General features: G+C 32.4%; 1 protein-coding gene across 1 annotated transcript in view; it reads right to left on the minus strand.

Moving 5' to 3' along the window:
* Positions 1 to 355: 355 nt before the first annotated feature.
* LOC138308087 (protein Mo25-like) overlaps positions 356 to 26,137 on the minus strand; it is a 38,857-nt gene continuing 13,075 nt past the window's right edge. The window contains exons 4-8 of the mRNA XM_069249036.1: positions 21,530 to 21,648; positions 19,219 to 19,252; positions 7,055 to 7,198; positions 4,918 to 6,313; positions 356 to 4,841 (exon numbers count right to left, since the gene is read on the minus strand). Coding sequence (XP_069105137.1) covers positions 6,119 to 6,313; positions 7,055 to 7,198; positions 19,219 to 19,252; positions 21,530 to 21,648 — 492 coding nt within the window. The 3' untranslated portion in view covers positions 356 to 4,841; positions 4,918 to 6,118. The remainder of the gene's footprint in view (positions 4,842 to 4,917; positions 6,314 to 7,054; positions 7,199 to 19,218; positions 19,253 to 21,529; positions 21,649 to 26,137) is intronic.

A 26,137-nucleotide genomic window follows, 5' to 3' on the forward strand; every position in this document is an offset into this window, starting at 1 on the left:
CGGACAGATATAGCCCTTCTCGGTGTGCTGCAGACAGAAAAATATAGCCCTTGTCAGTGTGCTGCAGACGGACAGACATAGCCCTTCTCAGTGTGCTGCAGACGGACAGATAAAGCCCTTCTAAGTGTGCTGCAGACGGACAGATATAGCCCCTTCTAAGTGTGCTGCAGACGGACGGATCATATCTTTAGGTTTCTGAAGATTTTCAGGTGTTTAAAACCGAAGTTACCAGTGTCAAAGTTACCTCCCCTTGATACACTCTGGTATACTGTGTAGTGAACCAGTGATAGTTAGCAGACGATGGAGGTCAAGAATGGTCACAGTCAAAAACTGACAACAACAACAACACCACCAATGAAATTTGTTATCCCGTTTTTTAATGTCTATTTTGTTGATTGCTGGAAACATAATCAAATGGCCATACCAATGATTTTATTCTGTTTGTTGAGAAACAAAACACTGTGAAATACATAGAATATAAAAACGTGTGTGAACTATAGAATTGTTTACAATGAAATATAGATTTCTGTTCTCAATGAACATCCAGTTTCTTTAAATTTTAAACTGAGAAATTATACAGATTATTTTAGATTTACTTTGATAACACTCTAGCTGTTTTAGAATTGCCTTTTAAAATTAATTTAATATTACAGACTTTGTTAAATACAAAATTTGAAAGTTGATGTTTTATTTGGAATTCTCTAGATTAATTAACCTTAACTCAGAACTTCCAATGTATGCCTCTTAGAATATCTCAATTTAAATCCTCAGTTTCTTTTATGCTTCAACACATATATGTTTTAATGAATTTACAAAATGATAAATTTGTGTTTATAATTTGCTTGTAATCAAGTAGATTAAATAATAAACAGAATTTTAATCACAAATTAAGAAATTTTGTATATGAGCTTGAAAATAATAGGTTTCCATATTTGATGAGTAAATGAAATAATTCTTCAAAGAAGTCCATAATAACTACAAAGCATGTCACGATAATTAGGGTACCAACAAAAAAAATTCACAGAACAACATTGTCTTGAGTGATGATGTCCCATATATATCTTGTCAATTTAAACTATTTAGTAAGAAGATTACTTCTTTGTTTTAGAACCATTTATCAGATACTAAAATTATAAAATTATTTTCAAACAAAAAAAAGCAAGAAAAAACTATATAACGTTGCTATTGTGCTATCAATTTTCTAATTGTGATTTTATGCTGCTCTGTTAGCAGCTAGCTGTACAGTATAGAACCCAGCAGGTCCAAAATTAAAATGCATTCAGACAACAGCAGGGCAGAAGGGACATAAGCACCTTATTTTAGATAAAATAAGAAGGCAATTAAATATAAAATAACTCAATCATGATACTTTTAAACTCTTTAAAACATACTGTGATTTAATGGTAGCATGATGAATATTGATACAGAATTAATGCTTTTTTATTTATCGTTTTTTTTGTTAACAGATTTTAAGTGTTTTACCTGATTCATGACTCCCTCTTTATAACTTTAGTTGAAACCTTTAAACTGCATTTCCTTTTGAATCATTAATTTTGAATTGGACACAGACCTGATAGTTATTGTTTATTCTTTATTTTCAATGCAGGGAATTCAGAAGGCCAAGATAATACCACTGATCAGTGAAATATGAATTTACTCTATCTGTTGGTAATGTAAATTAGAAATGCATGATAAAATCAACATGGACATACTTGTGCTACTAGATATATGGTATTTGTTTACAAATGGTGATTCAAAATATAACATTGAAATAAAAACAACTGATCAACTGTGTGTTTCTGATACAGGATAATTTACATATGGGTATAACACTAACAAAGTTACACTGTCATTAAGAGCTTATACATCAGATCCTAGTGGTAAGTTCTGTTTGTACTGGAATGATCAGTATACAGGTAACAGTCACAACAAGTATATCCATCCTCCTCACAGATATCCTCAGCTGTCTGAAAATGACTGGCTATTTTCTTTTGTGTAATTAAATTTAGTGAATATGCAATCAATAAAACAAAAGAAAATTGTTATGGTCAAATGAACCTAATATGTGGTCTAACACAGCAAGCTGTAGAATGTGATTGTAAGAACCTTGTACATGGTACACAATTGAATTATAACCCCGCTGTCGCTGCTTAGACAGGGGAAGTAACTCCTCAACATTACATTTGCTGTTATCAAGATGGACTACATCTGACAATTAGAATGGAGATAAGTTTTCTCAATCAGAATACAACCCTCAACATGTTAATAAATACAATTGGAAAAGAATGGTGAGTATACACTATACATATGATTTTGTATTTTATGGTATATAGAATACACAGATAAATGTTTTCTTTGCAAATATTAACATTACAGCACTAAATACGAAATCCTGATCAACTTACATGCACAAAATTAATATACAAAGGAAAAAAACAAACAAGGGAGCAAAATATACACAACAAAATCTGAAACAGTCTAGCAATTACTAACAAAAAAACTGCTTTTAGTATGATTAATGTGTATACTTTGTAATACATATTATCAATGGATTGGTTTCCATCCATAATGCACCGTTTGTGAACAATAATTTTCAAGTTACAAAATTGTTAGGATTTTTTTCAGACTCTCTGATTATGGATACAAATACACTTCACTTATATCATAAGCATAGACTAACTATGAATTACTCAAAAACCTTACAGTACATAGGTATTTTTTTGTTTACTCAAAGACTTGTTGAATATTGGAATGGTATGTAATCATCTTGTCAATGAATAAATGAAGTGTGCATTCCTCAGGTCGAAGGAAACCTATAAACGGTACATGTAATTATCAGATACATTGTACATGTATGGTATCTAGAGCCAGGACATGTTAAAGTGGTTCTGACAAATTCTTTCTCTTTTTGAATACCATAGAACCTATTTCAGGTTTCGACCTGAACATTCCTAAACCATAAAAAATTGTTTATTAAAGTACATATAGTGTTACCTCCCTTACATTTGAGTGACCATGAGAGATTTCTATTGTTGTGTTGACTGAATACTGATTAAGCAGAATAAGTGGTTTTTGCTCAATCCATTTATTTTTGTATTGAATTGCTGAAGTCGAATTGCCAGCATTATTACAACAATAAAGATTTAAAAAGAAAACGCACAATTTTATCATAACATGACATCCAAAATACTAGGAGGCAAGCTTTTTATACTTGAAACTTTTTCACATTAACATCAATGTGAAAAAGAGAAAACTCCTGTCAATATTACTTACTCTGACACTCATTCACAAAAACATTAAACATGTGTATTATTATGTCATATACATGTAGCTATATGAACATATGTACCACACCTGTCTGAATCAGTAACACAAGTTTCAGTTAAAATCATACTCGGATGACAAACCCACAGAATTACTGTTGTAAACACAGTTTGTAATACAAATAATATAGGAACATTGATGGTTAATTAAAAGTTCTACATCATAACCATAAATTTGTTATAAACATGTATATTGTACAAAGATATCTTTATATGTGTTTAATCTTCTGTGTAACCTATAGTACATATCAGCAGCATTCCTCAATCCTTTAATAGCACTAATCAGATATCACAAATCTACCTGGAAGGTAATGTCCACAGTACATCAGATTCTGTTGCCAGTCCTAAAACATCAAAACAAGCTATCATAAATTTGAAAGCTGATGTTGGGAATCTTCGTTTACTTTGTCCCTTTAAAGCAAAAGAAGCAAGCTTAACTCTGTACCTAGATAGATGCGACAAATACAAAGAACTGAACTGGTTTGCTTTAGCAGATTCAATTCCGGAATCAAAACAGAAATAAATTTTAAAATAATCTTATAACATATATATCTAAGGTCAGACAATGAAAAAAATACAAAGTTGATTAACTGATTAATCTCATTATATAGAAAACTTAATTTGTGCTTTTAGCTTTGTTGTACTGCTTTGGTAGTAGCTATAACAATGGAAAAGAAGAGTAACTTTACCATATCCATCCCTGAGATAAAATTTCTGCACTGAAATGTCGATTCTCCATAATTTCCCCACAAATATACTAACAGAAAAGCTTACGGAATAAAAAAAAAAAAAAAAAAAAAATAGTGTATAATACAAATTCCCTAAATTTACTTGTTAAATTTCTAGTTTGCAAATATTCAAAATTTAGTTCAATCCTATTTTTTATAGGGAAAATGGATAATCTTACTTTGGATAATGTTAAAATTTGCAAAATCCTACCAATTAAAGTTAAAAGGTAAACCACATGAACACCTACTTCCTGTTACATTATCCCCAGTAATCTCCTGCCTGTCCAACACCTCAATCTACCTACTAAAAACAGGGTGAATAAAGGGGAGTTAACTCTGGTACAAAACTTGTCTGCAGATAGCCAAACAAGAACTAATTGAAAGTATATGAATATCTTACGCTTATTGATTTGGATTTCACATACATTGCTTTCATAGCCTTACTAAGGTGCTTCACATTAAAGAGTTTCCTGAAAATATCTCAATATACAAAAGAGTGTGGCCAAACTTCACACTCCACATAACCAAACATCACATACAAATAGCTACATCATTGGTAACCAAACATCACATACAAATAGCTACATCATTGGCTATCTTTACTGGATTATGCATGTTAAAATACAATACACATCATACAGTATATATCAAACTAGTGCTACAGGTCCCACCAATATTGGAACAACCAAAACAAACATATGCTACTGTTTGTTTATATTTATCATAGCATGATTACTTTGATCAATTAAATATTTTTGTTGGAACATATTTCACAATACAAATTGGAAACCTCTTTACATATATTTCAAATAAAATTTACTATTCCAATATATTAATTCAATGCAATTATAATACAAATTGAAAACCTCTTAAAATAAACGCATTGGAGACAGTAGACTTGAGTTACATTTCTGCATAATTAACTAGTAGTATCTATAATAGTAAATCATAATTGTTTTATTATCTACAGTGAATGTGGCGGTGTATACCGCCCATTTTCATGGCGATTCTAAACCCAATACACAATGTACTAAAATATCTCACAGATGAACAAAATTTTGATCGAAACAAACATGTTTTTAAAGGGAAAAATGTTTTTCACTTAATAGTCTAGATTGATCTTCAATTACCATGAAATATTAATATCTCCTACTTAAATGATTGAGTGTATCACTGTTGAACTCTCCTATATACCGATAAGACTAGTGATATGTTCGTCCTGTGTATACTTTGTTTATTATACCACACATTAGATTAGCTAACACTGAATGGCATTACCAATGACATGTACAAACTTTACCTATTCTCTATTATACTATTGAAATATTTTTTTGTGTGTATAAATATAGTTTAGTCACACATTTACATTATCTAGAACAAACCCAGCCTATTTTGCATTTTGGCTGACAACATCATTACCAGTCTATAGACGTTTTTACATGTGTAGAGATACAATATTGCAGCTAATTACATAAAGATGGGGTACTATGATCATGACCTGAAGAAGAAAATAGTAAATTATGACAACTGAAAAATATTTGAATCTAAAAGAATTTGAGTGAAAATGGTATAATAATTTAAAGAACAGGTCATCACAAAATCTAAAGATAACATCAAGGTCAACATAATCAATGTATGATGGTAGCTATCAAAGCCTACAGCTGACTCAGGGAAACTTGTGTTTGTGAAAGCATTCGGAGTTTCCTTTCCTCTGGAATAATATATATAGCAATTAGTCAATGTCCGTTGATTTGGCTGAATAGCCCACATAATTTGTACAGCATTTGGAGAATCACATTTACCGCAGAGGTCTGTAGAGAATGATTTATAAGATCTACAGTGTGACAAACTGCTCCTTGTAACACATGTATATAGAGTACAATACTACATACACTAGAGAGTTCTTGTGTTCTAACATATTAACGACCACGGCGACCTCTCGTGGCAGTTCATTGTACAGTAGCTGTATCTGATATACATTATTACCTATAGTAACCACTTATAGTTTATACATTGCATCTGGAGTGGTCACTCACATTATCTAATGGCTCCACTACAGGTGACCCCTCATTTCACCTCCATCTGATCATTAGGACCAGACAGTTCTGTGATTTGCTTGATAAGATATGTTTTTTCGTCAATGAATTGTTCGTCCTCCGACCTCTCAGTGTGGAATTTGGTAAGAAAGTCTACTAAGCGTTCCTTGTTTCGTAACAGTATATCCAGAATAGGTTTTGGCTTGTTAGGATTAGCTACAAATACCTGAAAATAACAAAAAACATTAGAACAAAAACTATAAAACTATTGAAAATGAAAATAGAACAATCTAAGACTTACCTACCTAAGTTATCTTTTCTTCAAATAAGTACTGGCATGAGCTAGAAATTTGTTGATGAATATCATCTTTATCATATGTGACACAATTATGACAGTCTTTAACTACAAAAAGAAGCAATTTGTTTGGTAATCTAGTGATGATGACAACATTGAATCCTGTCACTACCACCAAGAATTGTAGATGGACATGAAGAGTTTTGGTTTTCAATGATAACGTAAAAAATCAATTCAGCTAAATATAATTTATCAGCAAATGGCCAACAATGTTATGTTACCATCATTACATGTTCAGATAGAGCATATTATCATGCAGATATTTTTTTAGTAATTTTAAATTTCTAAATCATTAAATTTTTAATACAGGGGAATTTGAAATACTTAAACGACACTGGCTAAGAACAAAAAGTGCCATTTTCAAACGACTGTGATGTGACTGACGTCTTAAATCATCTCAAAATACGACATCACAATAACCAATCTAATTAAAATTAGACTTGTAATTCCGCTCCCACTACGATACTCTACTTTGAAGCGTAACGTAGAGTATCTTAGTGGGAGCGGAATTACAAGTCTAATTTTAATTATATTGTCACAATAACCGGATGATTGAGCCAACGTCAGTTAGGTAACTTAAAACTGTCAAATATTTTTCAAGTATTTACAAACCTTGAACACATGGAAGGCTTCAAACTGGATGTTACGACTTTTCTCCCGCAGCATGTTCATCATCAGTTTAAGGTTATCTGGACTGCTGATGTAGCGGGTCATTGTGGTGAAATTATGTCTGTCTAGTAATAGCTCCCCTAGTAGCTGTAACACACAACATTTATCAATTATGTCTGTCTACTAATAACTCCCTAGTAGCTGTAACACACAATGTTTATCAATTATGTCAGTCTAGTAATAACTCCCCTAGTAGCTGTAACACACAATGTATTATCAATTATGTCTGTCTAGTAATAACTCCCCTAGTAGCTGTAAACACACAATTATTTATCAATTATGTCTGGTCTAGTAATAACTCCCCTAGTAGCTGTAACACACAACATTTATCAATTATGTCTGTCTAGTAATAACTCCCCTAGTAGCTGTAACACACAACATTTATCAATTATGTCAGTCTAGTAATAACTCCCCTAGTAGCTGTAACACACAATATTTATCAATTATGTCTGTCTAGTAATAACTCCCCTAGTAGCTGTAACACACAATATTTATCAATTATGTCTGTCTAGTAATAACTCCCCTAGTAGCTGTAACACACAATATGTTTATCAATTATGTCTGTCTAGTAATAACTCCCCTAGTAGCTGTAACACACAATGTTTATCAATTATGCTGTTAGTAATAACTCCACTAGTACTGTAACACACAATATTATCAATTATGTCGGTCTAGTAATAACTCCCCTAGTAGCTGTAACACACAATATTTATCAATTATGTCAGTCTAGTAATAACTCCCCTAGTAGCTGTAACACACAATATTTATCAATTATGTCTGTCTAGTAATAACTCCCCTAGTAGCTGTCTAGTAATAACTCCCCTAGTAGCTGTAACACACAATATTTATCAATTATGTCAGTCTAGTAATAACTCCCCTAGTATTATAGCTGTAAAACACATTATTTATCAATTATGTCGGTCTAGTAATAACTCCCCTAGTAGCTGTAACACACAACATTTATCAATTATGTCGGTCTAGTAATAACTCCCCTAGTAGCTGTAACACACATATTTATCAATTATGTCGGTCTAGTAATAACTCCCCTAGTAGCTGTAACACACAATATTTATCAATTATGTCGGTCTAGTAATAACTCCCCTAGTAGCTGTAACACACAATATTTATCAATTATGTCGGTCTAGTAATAACTCCCCTAGTAGCTGTAACACACAATATTTATCAATTATGTCGGTCTAGTAATAACTCCCCTAGTAGCTGTAACACACAATATTTATCAATTATGTCAGTCTAGTAATAACTCCCCTAGTAGCTGTAACACACAATATTTATCAATTATGTCGGTCTAGTAATAACTCCCCTAGTAGCTGTAACACACACACATTTATCAATTATGTCGGTCTAGTAATAACTCCCCTAGTAGCTGTAACACACAATATTTATCAATTATGTCGGTCTAGTAATAACTCCCCTAGTAGCTGTAACACACAATATTTATCAATTATGTCAGTCTAGTAATAACTCCCCTAGTAGCTGTAACACACAATATTTATCAATTATGTTGTCAGTAATCTAGTAATAGTACTCCCCTAGTAGCTGTAACACACAATATTTATCAATTATGTCAGTCTAGTAATAACTCCCCATAGTAGCTGTAACACACAACATTTATCAATTATGTCAGTCTAGTAATAACTCCCCTAGTAGCTGTAACACACAACATTTATCAATTATGTCATGTCTAGTAATAACTCCCCTAGTAGCTGTAACAACACACAATATTTATCAATTATGTCAGTCTAGTAATAACTCCCCTAGTAGCTGTAACACACAACATTTATCAATTATGTCAGTCTAGTAATAACTCCCCTAGTAGCTGTAACACACAACATTTATCAATTATGTCTGTCTAGTAATAACTCCCCTAGTAGCTGTACACACAACAATATTTATCAATTATGTCAGTCTAGTAATAACCTCCCCTAGTAGCTGTAACACACAATATATTTATCAATTTATGTCAGTCTAGTAATAACTCCCTAGTAGCTGTAACACACAATATTTATCATTATGTCAGTCTAGTAATAACTCCCTAGTAGCTGTAACACACAACATTTATCAATTATGTCGGTCTAGTAATAGCTCCCCTAGTAGCTCTAACAACACACAATGTTTATCAATTATGTCAGTCTAGTAATAACTCCCCTAGTAGCTGTAACACACAATATTTATCAATTATGTCGGTCTAGTAATAACTCCCAATAGTAAGCTGTAACACACAATATTTATCAATTATGTCTGTCTAGTAATAACTCCCCTAGTAGCTGTAACACACAATATTTATCAATTATGTCTGTCTAGTAATAACTCCCCTAGTAGCTGTCTAGTATTTATCAATTTGTCGGTCTAGTAATAACTCCCCTAGTAGCTGTAACACACAATATTTATCAATTATGTCGGTCTAGTCATAAACTCCCCTAGTAGCTGTAACACACAATATTTATCAATTAAGTCGGTCTAGTAATAACTCCCCTAGTAGCTGTAACACACAATATTTATCAATTATGTCAGTCTAGTAATAACTCCCCTAGTAGCTGTAACACACAATATTTATCAATTATGTCGGTCTAGTAATAACTCCCCTAGTAGCTGTAACACACAATATTTATCAATTATGTCAGTCTAGTAATAACTCCCCTAGTAGCTGTAACACACAATATTTATCAATTATGTCGGTCTAGTAATAACTCCCCTAGTAGCTGTCTAGTAATAACTCCCCTAGTAGCTGTAACACACAATATTTATCAATTATGTCGGTCTAGTAATAACTCCCCTAGTAGCTGTAACACACAATATTTATCAATTATGTCTGTCTAGTAATAACTCCCCTAGTAGCTGTCTAGTAATAACTCCCCTAGTACACACACAATATTTATCAATTATGTCAGTCTAGTAATAACTCCCCTAGTAGCTGTAACACACAATATTTATCAATATGTCAGTCTGTCTAGTATAACTCCCCTAGTAGCTGTAACGAACACACAATATTTATCAATTATGTCAGTCTAGTAATAACTCCCCTAGTAGCTGTAACACACAATATTTATCAATTATGTCAGTCTAGTAATAACTCCCCTAGTAGCTGTAACACACAATATTTATCAATTATGTCAGTCTAGTAATAACTCCCCTAGTAGCTGTAACACACAATATTTATCAATTATGTCAGTCTAGTAATAACTCCCCTAGTAGCTGTAACACACAATATTTATCAATTATGTCAGTCTAGTAATAACTCCCCTAGTAGCTGTAACACACAATATTTATCAATTATGTCGGTCTAGTAATAACTCCCCTAGTAGCTGTAACACACAATATTTATCAATTATGTCGGTCTAGTAATAACTCCCCTAGTAGCTGTAACACACAATATTTATCAATTATGTCTGTCTAGTAATAACTCCCCTAGTAGCTGTAACACACAATATTTATCAATTATGTCAGTCTAGTAATAACTCCCCTAGTAGCTGTAACACACAATATTTATCAATTATGTCTGTCTAGTAATAACTCCCCTAGTAGCTGTCTAGTAATAACTCCCCTAGTAGCTGTAACACACTGTAACACACAATATTTATCAATTATGTCAGTCTAGTAATAACTCCCCTAGTAGCTGTAACACACAATATTTATCAATTATGTCAGTCTAGTAATAACTCCCCTAGTAGCTGTAACACACAATATTTATCAATTATGTCAGTCTAGTAATAACTCCCCTAGTAGCTGTAACACACAATATTTATCAATTATGTCAGTCTAGTAATAACTCCCCTAGTAGCTGTAACACACAACATTTATCAATTATGTCTGTCTAGTAATAGCTCCCCTAGTAGCTGTAACACACAATATTTATCAATTATGTCAGTCTAGTAATAACTCCCCTAGTAGCTGTAACACACAATATTTATCAATTATGTCGGTCTAGTAATAACTCCCCTAGTAGCTGTAACACACAATATTTATCAATTATGTCAGTCTAGTAATAACTCCCCTAGTAGCTGTAACACACAATATTTATCAATTATGTCGGTCTAGTAATAACTCCCCTAGTAGCTGTAACACACAATATTTATCAATTATGTCAGTCTAGTAATAACTCCCCTAGTAGCTGTAACACACAATATTTATCAATTATGTCTGTCTAGTAATAACTCCCCTAGTAAGCTGTAACACACAATATTTATCAATTATGTCGGTCTAATAATAACTCCCCTAGTAGCTGTAACACACAATATTTATCAATTATGTCGGTCTAGTAATAACTCCCCTAGTAGCTGTAACACACAATATTTATCAATTATGTCAGTCTAGTAATAACTCCCCTAGTAGCTGTAACACACAATATTTATCAATTATGTCAGTCTAGTAATAACTCCCCTAGTAGCTGTAACACACAATATTTATCAATTATGTCAGTCTAGTAATAACTCCCCTAGTAGCTGTAACACACAATATTTATCAATTATGTCGGTCTAGTAATAACTCCCCTAGTAGCTGTAACACACAATATTTATCAATTATGTCTGTCTAGTAATAACTCCCCTAGTAGCTGTAACACACAACATTTATCAATTATGTCAGTCTGTCTAGTAATAACTCCCCTAGTAGCTGTAACACACAATATTTATCAATTATGTCAGTCTAGTAATAACTACTCCCCTAGTAGCTGTAACACACAATATTTATCAATTATGTCTGTCTAGTAATAACTCCCCTAGTAGCTGTAACACACAATATTTATCAATTATGTCAGTCTAGTAATAACTCCCCTAGTAGCTGTAACACACAACATTTATCAATTATGTCAGTCTAGTAATAACTCCCCTAGTAGCTGTAACACACAATATTTATCAATTATGTCGGTCTAGTAATAACTCCCCTAGTAGCTGTAACACACAATATATTTATCAATTATGTCTGTCTCTAGTAATAACTCCCCAGTAACACATAATATTATCCATTAGTAGCTGTCATAACAGCCAACACAATATTTATCAATTATGTCTGTCTAGTAATAACTCCCCTAGTAGCTGTAACACACACAAATTTATCAATATGTCAATCTAGTAATAACTCCCCTAGTAGCTGTAACACACAATATTTATCAATTATGTCGGTCTAGTAATAACTCCCCTAGTAGCTGTAACACACAATATTTATCAATTATGTCAGTCTAGTAATAACTCCCCTAGTAGCTGTAACACACAATATTTATCAATTATGTCAGTCTAGTAATAACTCCCCTAGTAGCTGTAACACACAATATTTATCAATTATGTCAGTCTAGTAATAACTCCCCTAGTAGCTGTACACACACATATTTATCAATTATGTCGGTCTAGTAATAACTCCCCTAGTAGCTGTAACACACAATATTTATCAATTATGTCAGTCTAGTAATAACTCCCCTAGTAGCTGTAACACACAATATTTATCAATTATGTCTGTCTAGTAATAACTCCCCTAGTAGCTGTAACACACAATATTTATCAATTATGTCTGTCTAGTAATAACTCCCCTAGTAGCTGTAACACACAATATTTATCAATTATGTCAGTCTAGTAATAACTCCCCTAGTAGCTGTAACACACAATATTTATCAATTATGTCAGTCTAGTAATAACTCCCCTAGTAGCTGTAACACACAACATTTATCAATTATGTCAGTCTAGTAATAACTCCCCTAGTAGCTGTAACACACAATATTTATCAATTATGTCAGTCTAGTAATAACTCCCCTAGTAGCTGTAACACACAATATTTATCAATTATGTCTGTCTAGTAATAACTCCCCTAGTAGCTGTAACACACAATATTTATCAATTATGTCTGTCTAGTAATAACTCCCCTAGTAGCTGTAACACACAATATTTATCAATTATGTCTGTCTAGTAATAACTCCCCTAGTAGCTGTAACACACAATATTTATCAATTATGTCATGTCTAGTAATAACTCCCCTAGTAGCTGTAACACACAATAATTTATCAATTATGTCTGTCTAGTAATAACTCCCCTAGTAGCTGTAACACACAATATTTATCAATTATGTCTGTCTCCCCTCTAGTAATAACTCCCCTAGTAGCTGTAACACACAATATTTATCAATTATGTCAGTCTAGTAATAACTCCCCTAGCAGCTATTGCTGTAACACACATTATTTATCAATTATGTCGGTCTAGTAATAACTCCCCTAGTAGCTGTAACACACAATATTTATCAATTATGTCAGTCTAGTAATAACTCCCCTAGTAGCTGTAACACACAATATTTATCAATTATGTCGGTCTAGTAATAACTCCCCTAGTAGCTGTAACACACAATATTTATCAATTATGTCGGTCTAGTAATAACTCCCCTAGTAGCTGTAACACACAATATTTATCAATTATGTCATGTCTAGTTATAACTCCCCTAGTAGCTGTAACAACAATATTTATCCCCTAGTAAGTGTCTAGTAATAACTCCCCTAGTAGCTGTAACACACAATATTTAATCAATTATGTCTGTCTAGTAATAACTCCCCTAGTAGCTGTACACACAACATATTTATCAATTACTCCCTGTCGGTCAAGATAACAACTCCCCTAGTAGCTGTAACACACAATATTTATCAATTATGTCGGTATCTAGTAATAACTCCCCTAGTAACTGTAACACACAATATTTATATCCCCTAGTAGCTGTGTCTAGTAATAACTCCCCTAGTAGCTGTAACACCACAATATTTATCAATTATGTCGGTCTAGTAATAACTCCCCTAGTAGCTGTAACACACAATATTTATCAATTATGTCAGTCTAGTAATAACTCCCCTAGTAGCTGTAACACACACACAATATTTATCAATTATGTCGGTCTAGTAATACCTAATCGCCCCTAGTAGCTGTAACACACAATATTTATCAATTATGTCAGTCTAGTAATAACTCCCCTAGTAGCTGTAACACACAATATTTATCAATTATGTCAGTCTAGTAATAACTCCCCTAGTAGCTGTAACACACAATATTTATCAATTATGTCAGTCTAGTAATAACTCCCCTAGTAGCTGTAACACACAATATTTATCAATTATGTCAGTCTAGTAATAACTCCCCTAGTAGCTGTAACACACAATATTTATCAATTATGTCGGTCTGAGTAATAACTTTCCTAGTAGCTGTGACACACAATTATTTCAATCAATTATGTCTGGCTCTAAGTAATAACTCTCTCCTAGTTAGCTGTACACCACAATATTTTATAAATTATGTCAGTCTAGTAATAACTCCCCTAGTAGCTGTAACACACAATATTTATCAATTATGTCGGTCTGTAATAACTCCCCCTAGTAGCTGTAAACACACAATATTTATCAATTATGTCAGTCTAGTGTAATTAACTCCCCTAGTAGCTGTAACACACAATATTTATCAATTTATGTCAGTCTTGTTAATACAATCTCCCCTAGTAGCTGTTGTAACACACCCATATTTACATTTATGTCGGTCTGCGTAATTACACTTAACTAGCTGTAACATTTATGTCTTATCAATTATGTCTGTCTAGTCAATATAACTCCCTAGTAGCTACTAACAACACACATATATTTATCAATTATGTCAGTCTAGTAATAACTCCCCTAGTAGCTGTTACAACACATCAATATATTTATCAATTATGTCAGTCTAGTAATAATCTCCCCTAGCTTGTAACTGTAACACACTCAATTATTTATCAATTATGTCTGTCTAGTAATAACTCCCCTAGTAGCTGTAAACACACAATATTTATCAATTATGTCGGTCTAGTAATAACTCCCCTAGTAGCTGTAACACACAATATTTATCAATTATTGTCTGGTCTAGTAATAACTCCCCTAGTAGCTAGTAACACACACCATAATTTATTATCAATTATGTCAGTCTAGTAATAACTCCCCTAGTAGCTGTAACACACAATAATATTTATCAGCTAATAATTATGTCTGTCTAGTAATAACTCCCCTAGTAGCTGTAACACACAATATTTATCAATTATGTCGGTCTAGTAATAACTCCCCTAGTAGCTGTAACACACAATATTTATCAATTATGTCTAGTAGCTGGTCTAGTAATAACTCCCCTAGTAGCTGTAACACACAATATTTATCAATTAATGTGTCACGGTCTAGTAATAACTCCCCTAGTAGCTGTAACACACAATATTTATCAATTATGTCGGTCTAGTAATAAACTCCCCTAGTAGCTGTAACACAGAAACACAATATTTATCAATTATGTCGGTCTAGTAATAACTCCCCTAGTTAGCTGTAACACACAATACTTTATATCAACAATTTTATGTTCTCCTAGTCTAGTAATCAAACTCCCCTAGTAGCTGTAACACACACAATATTTATCAATTATGTCAGTCTAGTAATAACTCCCCCTAGTAGCTGTAACACACAATATTTATCAATCATGTCTGTCTAGTACTAGTGGTAACTCCCTAGTAGCTGTCTAGTAATAACTCCCCTAGTAGCTGTAACACACAATATTTATCAATTATGTCGGTCTAGTAATAACTCCCCTAGTAGCTGTAACACACAACATTTATCAATTATGTCAGTCTAGTAATAACTCCCCTAGTAGTAGCTAGTAATACACAATATTTATCAATAATTATGTCTATCTCTAGTAATAACTCCCCTAGTAGCTACAGCTGTACACACAATATTTATCAATTATGTCGGTCTAGTAATGAACTCCCTAGTAACTGTAACACACAATATTTATCAATTATGTCCTGTCTAGTAATAACTCCCCTAGTAGCTGTAACACACAATATTTATCAATTATGTCAGTCTAGTAATAACTCCCCTAGTAGCTGTAACACACAATATTTATCAATTATGTCGGTCTAGTAATAACTCCCCTAGTAGCTGTAACACACAATATTTATCAATTATGTCAGTCTAGTAATAACTCCCCTAGTAGCTGTAACACACAATATTTATCAATTATGTCTAGTAATACAGTCTAGTAATAACTCCCTAGTAGCTGTAACACACAATATTTATCAAATTATGTCAGTCTAGTAATAAACTCCCCTAGTAGCTGTAACACACAATTATTTATCAATTATGTCATGGTCTAGTAATAACTCCCCTAGTAGCTGTAACACACAATATTTATCAATTATGTCGGTCTAGTAATAACTCCCCTAGTAGCTGTAACACACAATATTTATCAATTATGTCGGTCTAGTAATAACTCCCCTAGTAGCTGTAATACAATATCTCAATTATGTCAGTGATACCATCCCCCCTAGGTAGCTTTACCACACAATATTGTCTAGTAATAACTCCCCTAGTAACTGTAAACACACAATATTTAATCAATTATGTCGGTCTAGTAATAACTCCCCTAGTAGCTGTAACACACAATATTTATCAATTATGTCAGTCTAGTAATAACTCCCCTAGCTGTCTAGCTGCTGTAAACACACAATATTTATCAATTATGTCAGTCTCTAGTAATAACTCTCCCCTAGTAGCTGTAACACACAATATTTATCAATTATGTCTGTCTAGTAATAACTCCCCTAGTAGCTGTCTAGTAATAACTCCCCTAGTAGCTGTAACACACAATATTTATCAATTATGTCGGTCTAGTAATAACTCCCCTAGTAGCTGTAACACACAATATTTATCAATTATGTCTGTCTAGTAATAACTCCCCTAGTAGCTGTCTAGTAATAACTCCCCTAGTAGCTGTAACACACAATATTTATCAATTATGTCGGTCTAGTAATAACTCCCCTAGTAGCTGTAACACACAATATTTATCAATTATGTCGGTCTAGTAATAACTCCCCTAGTAGCTGTCTAGTAATAACTCCCCTAGTAGCTGTAACACACAATATTTATCAATTATGTCTGTCTAGTAATAACTCCCCTAGTAGCTGTAACACACAATATTTATCAATTATGTCGGTCTAGTAATAACTCCCCTAGTAGCTGTAACACACAATATTTATCAATTATGTCAGTCTAGTAATAACTCCCCTAGTAGCTGTAACACACAATATTTATCAATTATGTCAGTCTAGTAATAACTCCCCTAGTAGCTGTAACACACAATATTTATCAATTATGTCGGTCTAGTAATAACTCACCCTAGTAGCTGTAACACACAATATTTATCAATTATGTGTCTAGTAATAACTCCCCTAGTAGCTGTGAACACACAATATTATATGTCAATATATTCATCTACTCTAATAATCAACTCCCCCTAGTAGCTGTAAACACACTCAATATTTATCAATTATGATCAAGTCTAGTAATAATAACTCCCCTAGTAGCTGTAACACACAATATTTATCCAATTATGTCATCTAGTAGTAACACCCCTCGTACCTTTACACACATAATTATCATTTATGTCGGATCAAGTAATAACTCCCCTAGTAGCTGAAACACACAGATTTTTATCAATGATGTTCAGTCTACTCTAGTAATAACCTCCCCTAGGAGCTGTAACACACAATATTTATCAATTAATGTCATCCTACCTCTAGTGATAGCTCCTAGAAAGTACTGGTAACACACACATATTTAATCATTTCTGTCATCGACTTGAGTAATTACTCCCCTAAGAGCACTGTAATACATACAATATTTTCTATTCAATTATGTCAGTCAATGGAATAGGCTTTCCCTAGATCTTGTAATTCCAGATACGCTGATTTGTTATTCCTCTCATGAGGGTTAAATTATCTGTCTAAACTTACTTTGTAAGTACTCTCAGTGCTTAAATGCTGTAATCGAAAGATCAATGTATGGTTTTTATAAAATTCAATTTGTAAGGAGCGACAACGAAATATTTTCTAGATTTATGTGTTTATATACAGATTAACAGTGCTTGAATTCCTCTGACATCGTTTTAATTATCTGACTAAACTTCTGGTAGTTGCAACTGACTCTAGAACGTAAGTTTGGCTTATAGAAACTTTCTAGAGTGAATAGTTATTATTAAATAAAATAATTTTGATTCTGAAATGAAACGAAATACAACACTTTTAAGGTGTTGGTGTAATGATTAAATACAATAAGTTGACTCTATACAATGAACAAATACAAACTTTTAGGTGTTGGTAATGGGATTAAATACAATACATGTAGTTGACTCTAACAATGAACAAATACAAACTTTCTAGGTGTTGGTAATGACTAAATACAATAAGTTGACTCTAACAATGAACAAATACAAACTTTCTAGGTGTTCGGTAATTGATTTAAATACAATAAGTTGATTCTAACAATGAACAAATACAAACTTTCTAGGTGTTGGTAATGTACTAAATTACAATAAGTTGACTCTAACAATGAACAAATACAAACTTTCTAGGTGTTGGTAATGATTTAAATACAATAAGTTGACTCTAACAATGAACAAATACAAACTTTCTAGGGTGTTGGTAATGATTAAATACAATAATATGACTCCTTAATCAATGAACATATACAACTTTCTAGGTGCTTGGTAATGACTCAAAATACAATAAATTGACTCTAACAATGAGACAAATACAAACTTTCTAGGTGTTGGTAATGACTAAATACAATAAGTTGACTCTAACAATTTGATGAACAAAATACAAACTTTCTAGGTGTTGGTAATGATTAAATACAATATGTTGACTCTAATCTATGAACAAATACAAACATTTCTAGGTGTTATGGTAATGACTAATACAATGGGGAGGGGGGGGGGGGGGGTAAGTTGACTCTAAACAATGAACAAATACAAACTTTCTAGTTGTGGTATATGAGTTAAATTACCCAATAAGTTGGAACATAAGACATCTAAATACAAACCTATTTCTAGTGTAATGATTAAATACAATAAGTTGACTCTAACAATGAACAAAATACAAACTTTCTAGGTGTTGGTAATGACTAATATATCAATAAGTTGGACTCTAACAATGAATAAATACAAAACTTTCTAGGTGTTGGTGTAATGACTAAATTAGAAAATTAAGTTGACTGATAACAATGAACAAATACAAACTTTCTAGGTGATTTTTGTGAACTGTTGACAAATAAGTTTGTGTACCTGAATTGCAGCAAAAAATGTCAATAAGTTGACTCTACAATGAACAAATACAAAACCTTGCTAGGTGTTGGTAATGATTAAATACATATAAGTTGACTCTAACAATGAACAAATACAAAACTTTCTAGGTGTTGGTAATGACTAAATACAATCAAGTTGACTCTAACTATGAAACAAATAAATTCAAAACTTTCTAGGTTGTTGGTAATGATTAAATACAATATAGTTGACTCTAACAATGAACAAATACAAACTTTCTAGGTGTTTGGTAATGTACCTAAATACAATTAAAGTTGACTCTAACAATGAAACAAATACAAAACTTTCTAGGTGTTGGTAACTGATTAAATACAATAAGTTGACTCTAACAATGAACAAATACAAACTTTCTAGGTGTTAGGTAATGACTAAATACAATAAATTGACTCTAACAATGAACAAATACAAACTTTCTAGGTGTTGGTAATGACTAAATACAATAAGTTGACTCTAAAATGAACAAATACAAATCTTTCTAGGTGTTGTAATGATTAAATACATATAAATTGACTATTACATATGAACAATTACAAATCTTTCTAGGTGTTCGGTAATTGTAATTAATACAATAAGTTGACTCTAACAATGAACAAATACAAACTTTCTAGGTGTTGGTAATGACTAAATACAATAAGTTGACTCTAACAATGAACAAATACAAACTTTCTAGGTGTTGGTAATGATTAAATACAATAAGTTGACTCTAACAATGAACAAATACAAACTTTCTAGGTGTTGGTAATGATTAAATACAATAAGTTGACTCTAACAATGAACAAATACAAACTTTCTAGGTGTTGGTAATGACTAAATACAATAAGTTGACTCTAACAATATGAATCAAATACAAACTTTCTAGGTGTTGGTAATGATATAAATTACAATATTGGTTGACTCGCTAACAATGAAACAAATATCAAACTTTCTAGGTGTTGGTAATGATTAAATACAATAAATTGACTCTAACAATGACTTTCTAGGTAGTTGGTAATGAACACAAATACAAACTTTGTAGGTGTTAGAGTTACATGACTATACTATCAATAAGTTGACTCTTACAATACAAAATAAGTTGACTCTAACAATGAACAAATACAAATACAAACTTTCTAGGTGTTGGTAATGATTAAATACAATAAGTTGACTCTAACAATGAACAAATACAAACTTTCTAGGTGTTGGTAATGATTAAATACAATAAATTGACTCTAACAATATACCATATTTCACCCAATAAGTGCACATGTCCCTATAAGCGCCCCTCCCACTTTTGAGGCCTCAATTTCAATTGCCCAGGCATAAATTAAGACCAAAACTGTATAGGTTTGAAATAATTTAGCCTTATTTAGCAACCTTTCATTTTTTTCTATTTTAAAAATCCCTGTGTGTTTATTGGGTCAAATAGAGCACAGACTTTTTTGTAAAATCATTTCTTTTGTTCAGAAGAAACAATTACAACCAATAGTATCTATGTATACCACTTTATACCCCCGGTATAAATATTTTGCTAATTCGTTATTTTCAACATATATTCCTTTTAAGATAAATTCATGCCCAAAAAATGCAAGGGCTCATATTGAAAATAGTGCCTTCATTTAATGTGTTTAGATAAATATTTGATTTAATGTAATGATGTTTACTCGCACAATAATGTGAAAAGTGGAATCTCACAAAAATTAAATCATTTAAAGTTATGTTCCTAAATTAAAAAACCATTTGAAATGTACTAAAATGCACATAATTTTACCTTAAAAGTAGAAAATGCATCAGAGGCTGATATCAAATGTTGACATTTTCAACGTAAACGTAACAAAAATTTGTAAAAGGATTTCATGATCTAGGAAGTATTTTGGTGAGACTCTCTATGCCGACAACAATTCCCGCAGCATAACGTCCACCCAGTAAGGCTTATTTCTTGGTTCCTCAATACCTACAAAATAAATTACACAGATAACCTAACACTCCTTATAATTTCTAGTTTACTGGATCATACCACAATAACGGTTTTACATATCCCTCAGGCAATCTCCCCAAACCTTACAGTGATAAAATAAATGTAAAATAGGCTATAGAAAGGTTATTTCATGCTAAAACTTTATTTTTTTTTTTTTTTTTTGTGTGTGTCATACTGCCATTTACTTTGATTAGTCAAAATCTTACTGTCATTTACTTTTCTCTCTTGTATAATCAAACTTTTTACTTTAGTAATTATAAATGATGTTTGCGCTTCCTAAAATGATTTTTTTTTAGCCAGTATTACAAAATGACATACTTATTTAAAAGTTCAAACAGGACTTCTTGTTTTGTACAGAGGTATTCCACAGTCGGCATCCGTGTACCAATCTGTCGTCTTAAAAGGTTGGCAAATATTCTGTCAATATCCTTCCTACCCTGGAGATAAAACAGACAAGAAAGTTCAAACATTAGGCTTTACACATGCTCATTACAACAAATATAATGCACATAAATTTGTAATTTTGATAAGTATGCAGAAAAGCTTTAAGAATTAATTAAGGTGATTATTGCAAATCAGTGATAATTGGTAATTCTTCATTGGCAAAACCTAGTTACTAGTACTGAATGAGACATTGACCTTATAATACAATTTGATAAAGCAGACTTGTTGTTTAAATAATTAAATACATAGGATCAAGATAAGATACTGCAGATACTTATATTTTATTACCTACTGAATTTTTTGCATTTCAAAAGATTTAATTTGGATCAGGCAGCAGGCAAAACCTAAATATGCCCTCTCCACATGATTACATTGCTTTGAATGCTTTTTGAAAAATAGTTTTAAAAGCCTATTTTTTACCTACAGAATTCTAAAATGGCTGTAGCGAAATATGAAATTCATGACATGTTGAATATTTTGATATGCTTATTTTGTTAAAGCCAATATTTAAGGATTTCAGCAAGACTAACTTTTCTATCAATTCCATATTAAATATTCACTGATTTGGTGATCAGGATATACCCGCCAAATTCTATACACGTATGAGGTGTTTGATGATCAGTACTATGATCAGTATATACAATATATACCATCAAAGTCTATACAGATGAGGTGTTTGATGAGCAGTATATGATCAGTATTAATACCCTCAAAGTCTATACAGGATGATGAGATGTTTGATGAGCAGTTATATATGTAGTAACAGCTAGTTTTTAATACCCTTCCACAAAAGTCTATACAGATGAGGTGTTAGATGAGCAGTATATATGACGTCAGTATAATACCTCAAAGTCTATACAGATGAGGTGTTTGATGAGCAGTATATGATCAGTATAATACCTCAAAGTCTATACAGATGAGGTGTTTGATGAGCAGTATATGATCAGTATAATACCTCAAAGTCTATACAGATGAGGTGTTTGATGAGCAGTATATGATCAGTATAATACCTCAAAGTCTATACAGATGAGGTGTTTGATGAGCAGTATATGATCAGTATAATACCTCAAAGTCTATACAGATGAGATGTTTGATGAGCAGTATATGATCAGTATAATACCTCAAAGTCTATACAGATGAGGTGTTTTGATGAGCAGTATATGATCAGTATAATACCTCAAAGTCTATACAGATGAGGTGTTTGATGAGCAGTTTATATTATCAGTATAATACCTCAAAGTCTATACAGATGAGGTGTTTGATGAGCAGTATATGATCAGTATAATACCTCAAAGTCTATACAGATGAGGTGTTTGATGAGCAGTTTATATGATCAGTATAATACCTCAAAGTCTATACAGATGAGGTGTTTGATGAGCAGTTTATATTATCAGTATAATACCTCAAAGTCTATACAGATGAGGTGTTTGATGAGCAGTATATGATCAGTATAATACCTCAAAGTCTATACAGATGAGAGGTGTTTGATGAGCAGTATTATGATCAGTATAATACCTCAAAGTCTATACAGATGAGGTGTTGATGAGCAGTATATGATCAGTATAATACCTCAAAGTCTATACAGATGAGGTGTTTGATGAGCAGTATATGATCAGTATAATACCTCAAAGTCTATACAGATGAGGTGTTTGATGAGCAGTATATGATCAGTATAATACTCTCAAAAGTCTATACAGATGAGGTGTTTTGATAGAGCAGTATATGATCAGTATAATACCTCATAAGTCTATACAGATGAGGTGTTTGATGAGGAGTTTATATGATCAGTATAATACCTCAAAGTCTATACAGATGAGGTGTTTGATGAGCAGTATTATATGATCAGTATAATACCTCAAAGTCTATACAGATGAGGTGTTTGATGAGCAGTATATGATCAGTATATAATATACCTCAAAGTCTATACAGATGAATGTTGATGAGCATGTTTGATCAGTATAATACCTCAAAAGTCTATACAGATGAGGTGTTTGATGAGCAGTATATGATCAGTATAATACCTCGAAGGTCTAAGATAGGTGTTTGATGAGATGATATGATCAGTATAATACCTCAAAGTTCTATACAGATGAGGTGTTTGATGAGCAGTATAATGATCAGTATAATACCTCAAAGTCTATACAGATGAGGTGTTTGATGAGCAGTATATGATCAGTATAATACCTCAAAGTCTATACAGATTGATGTTTGATGAGCAGTATATGATCAGTATAATACCTCAAAGTCTATACAGATGAGGTGTTTGATGAGCAGTATATGATCAGTATATAATACCTCAAAGTCTATACAGATGAGGTGTTTGATGAGCAGTATATGATCAGTATAATACCTCAAAGTCTATACAGATGAGGTGTTTGATGAGCAGTATATGATCAGTATAATACCTCAAAGTCTATACAGATGAGGTGTTTGATGAGCAGTATATGATCAGTATAATACCTCAAAGTCTATACAGATGAGGTGTTTGATGAGGAGTATATGATCAGTATAATACCTCAAAGTCTATACAGGATGAGGTGTTTGATGAGCAGTATTATGATCAGTATAATACCTCAAAGTCAATACAGATGAGGTGTTTGATGAGCAGTTTTATATGATCAGTTTATAATACCTCAAAGTCTATTACAGATGAGGTGTTTGATGAACATGTTTATATTGATCAGTATAATACCTCAAAGTCTATACAGATGAGGTGTTTGATGAGCAGTATATCAGTATTATACCTCAAAGTCTATCAGATGTAGGTGTTTGATGAGCAGTATGATCAGTATAATACCTCAAAGTCTATACAGATGAGGTGTTTGATGAATGCAGTAGTATATGATCAGTATAATACCTCAAAGTCTATACAGATGAGGTGTTTGATGAGCAGTATATGATCAGTATAATACCTCAAAGTCTATACAGATGAGGTGTTTGATGAGCAGTATATGATCAGTATAATACCTCAAAGTCTATACAGATGAGGTGTTTGATGAGCAGTATATGATCAGTATAATACCTCAAAGTCTATACAGATGAGGTGTTTGATGAGCAGTATATGATCAGTATAATACCTCAAAGTCTATACAGATGAGGTGTTTGATGAGCAGTATATGATCAGTATAATACCTCAAAGTCTATACAGATGAGATGTTTGATGAGCAGTATATGATCAGTATAATACCTCAAAGTCTATACAGATAAGGTGTTTGATGAGCAGTTTATATGATCAGTATAATACCTCAAAGTCTATACAGATGAGGTGTTTGATGAGCAGTTTATATGATCAGTATAATACCTCAAAGTCTATACAGATGAGATGTTTGATGAGCAGTATATGATCAGTATAATACCTCAAAGTCTATACAGATGAGGTGTTTGATGAGCAGTATATGATCAGTATAATACCTCAAAGTCTATACAGATGTAATGTTTGATGAGCAGTATATGATCAGTATAATACCTCAAAGTCTATACAGATGAGGTGTTTGATGAGCAGTATATGATCAGTATAATACCTCAAAGTCTATACAGATGAGGTGTTTGATGAGCAGTATATGATCAGTATAATACCTCAAAGTCTATATACAGATGAGTTGTTTGATGAGCAGTATATGATCAGTATAATACCTCAAAGTCTATACAGATGAGGTGTTTGATGAGCAGTATATGATCAGTATAATACCTCAAAGTCTATACAGATGAGGTGTTTGATGAGCAGTATATGATCAGTATAATACCTCAAAGTCTATACAGATGAGGTGTTGTTTGATGAGCAGTATATGATCAGTATATAATACCTCAAAGTCTATACAGATGAGGTGTTTGATGAGCAGTATATGATCAGTATAATACCTCAAAGTCTATACAGATGAGGATGTTTGATGAGCAGTATATGATCAGTATAATACCTCAAAGTCTATACAGATGAGGTGTTTGATGAGCAGTATATGATCAGTATAATACCTCAAAGTCTATACAGATGAGGTGTTTGATGAGCAGTATATGATCAGTATAATACCTCAAAGTCTATACAGATAAGGTGTTTGATGAGCAGTTTATATGATCAGTATAATACCTCAAAGTCTATACAGATGAGGTGTTTGATGAGCAGTATTATGATCAGTATAATACCTCAAAGTCTATACAGATGAGGTGTTTGATGAGCATATATATGATCAGTATAATACCTCAAAGTCTATACAGATGAGGTGTGTTTGATGAGCAGTATATGATCAGTATAATACCTCAAAGTCTATACAGATGAGGTGTTTGATGAGCAGTTTATATGATCAGTATAATACCTCAAAGTCTATACAGATGAGGTGTTTGATGAGCAGTTTATATGATCAGTATAATACCTCAAAGTCTATACAGATGAGATGTTTGATGAGCAGTATATGATCAGTATAATACCTCAAAGTCTATACAGATGAGGTGTTTGATGAGCAGTATATGATCAGTATAATACCTCAAAGT

Source organism: Argopecten irradians, chromosome 14, assembly GCF_041381155.1.
Source record: "Argopecten irradians isolate NY chromosome 14, Ai_NY, whole genome shotgun sequence".
Classification (NCBI taxonomy): domain Eukaryota; kingdom Metazoa; phylum Mollusca; class Bivalvia; order Pectinida; family Pectinidae; genus Argopecten; species Argopecten irradians.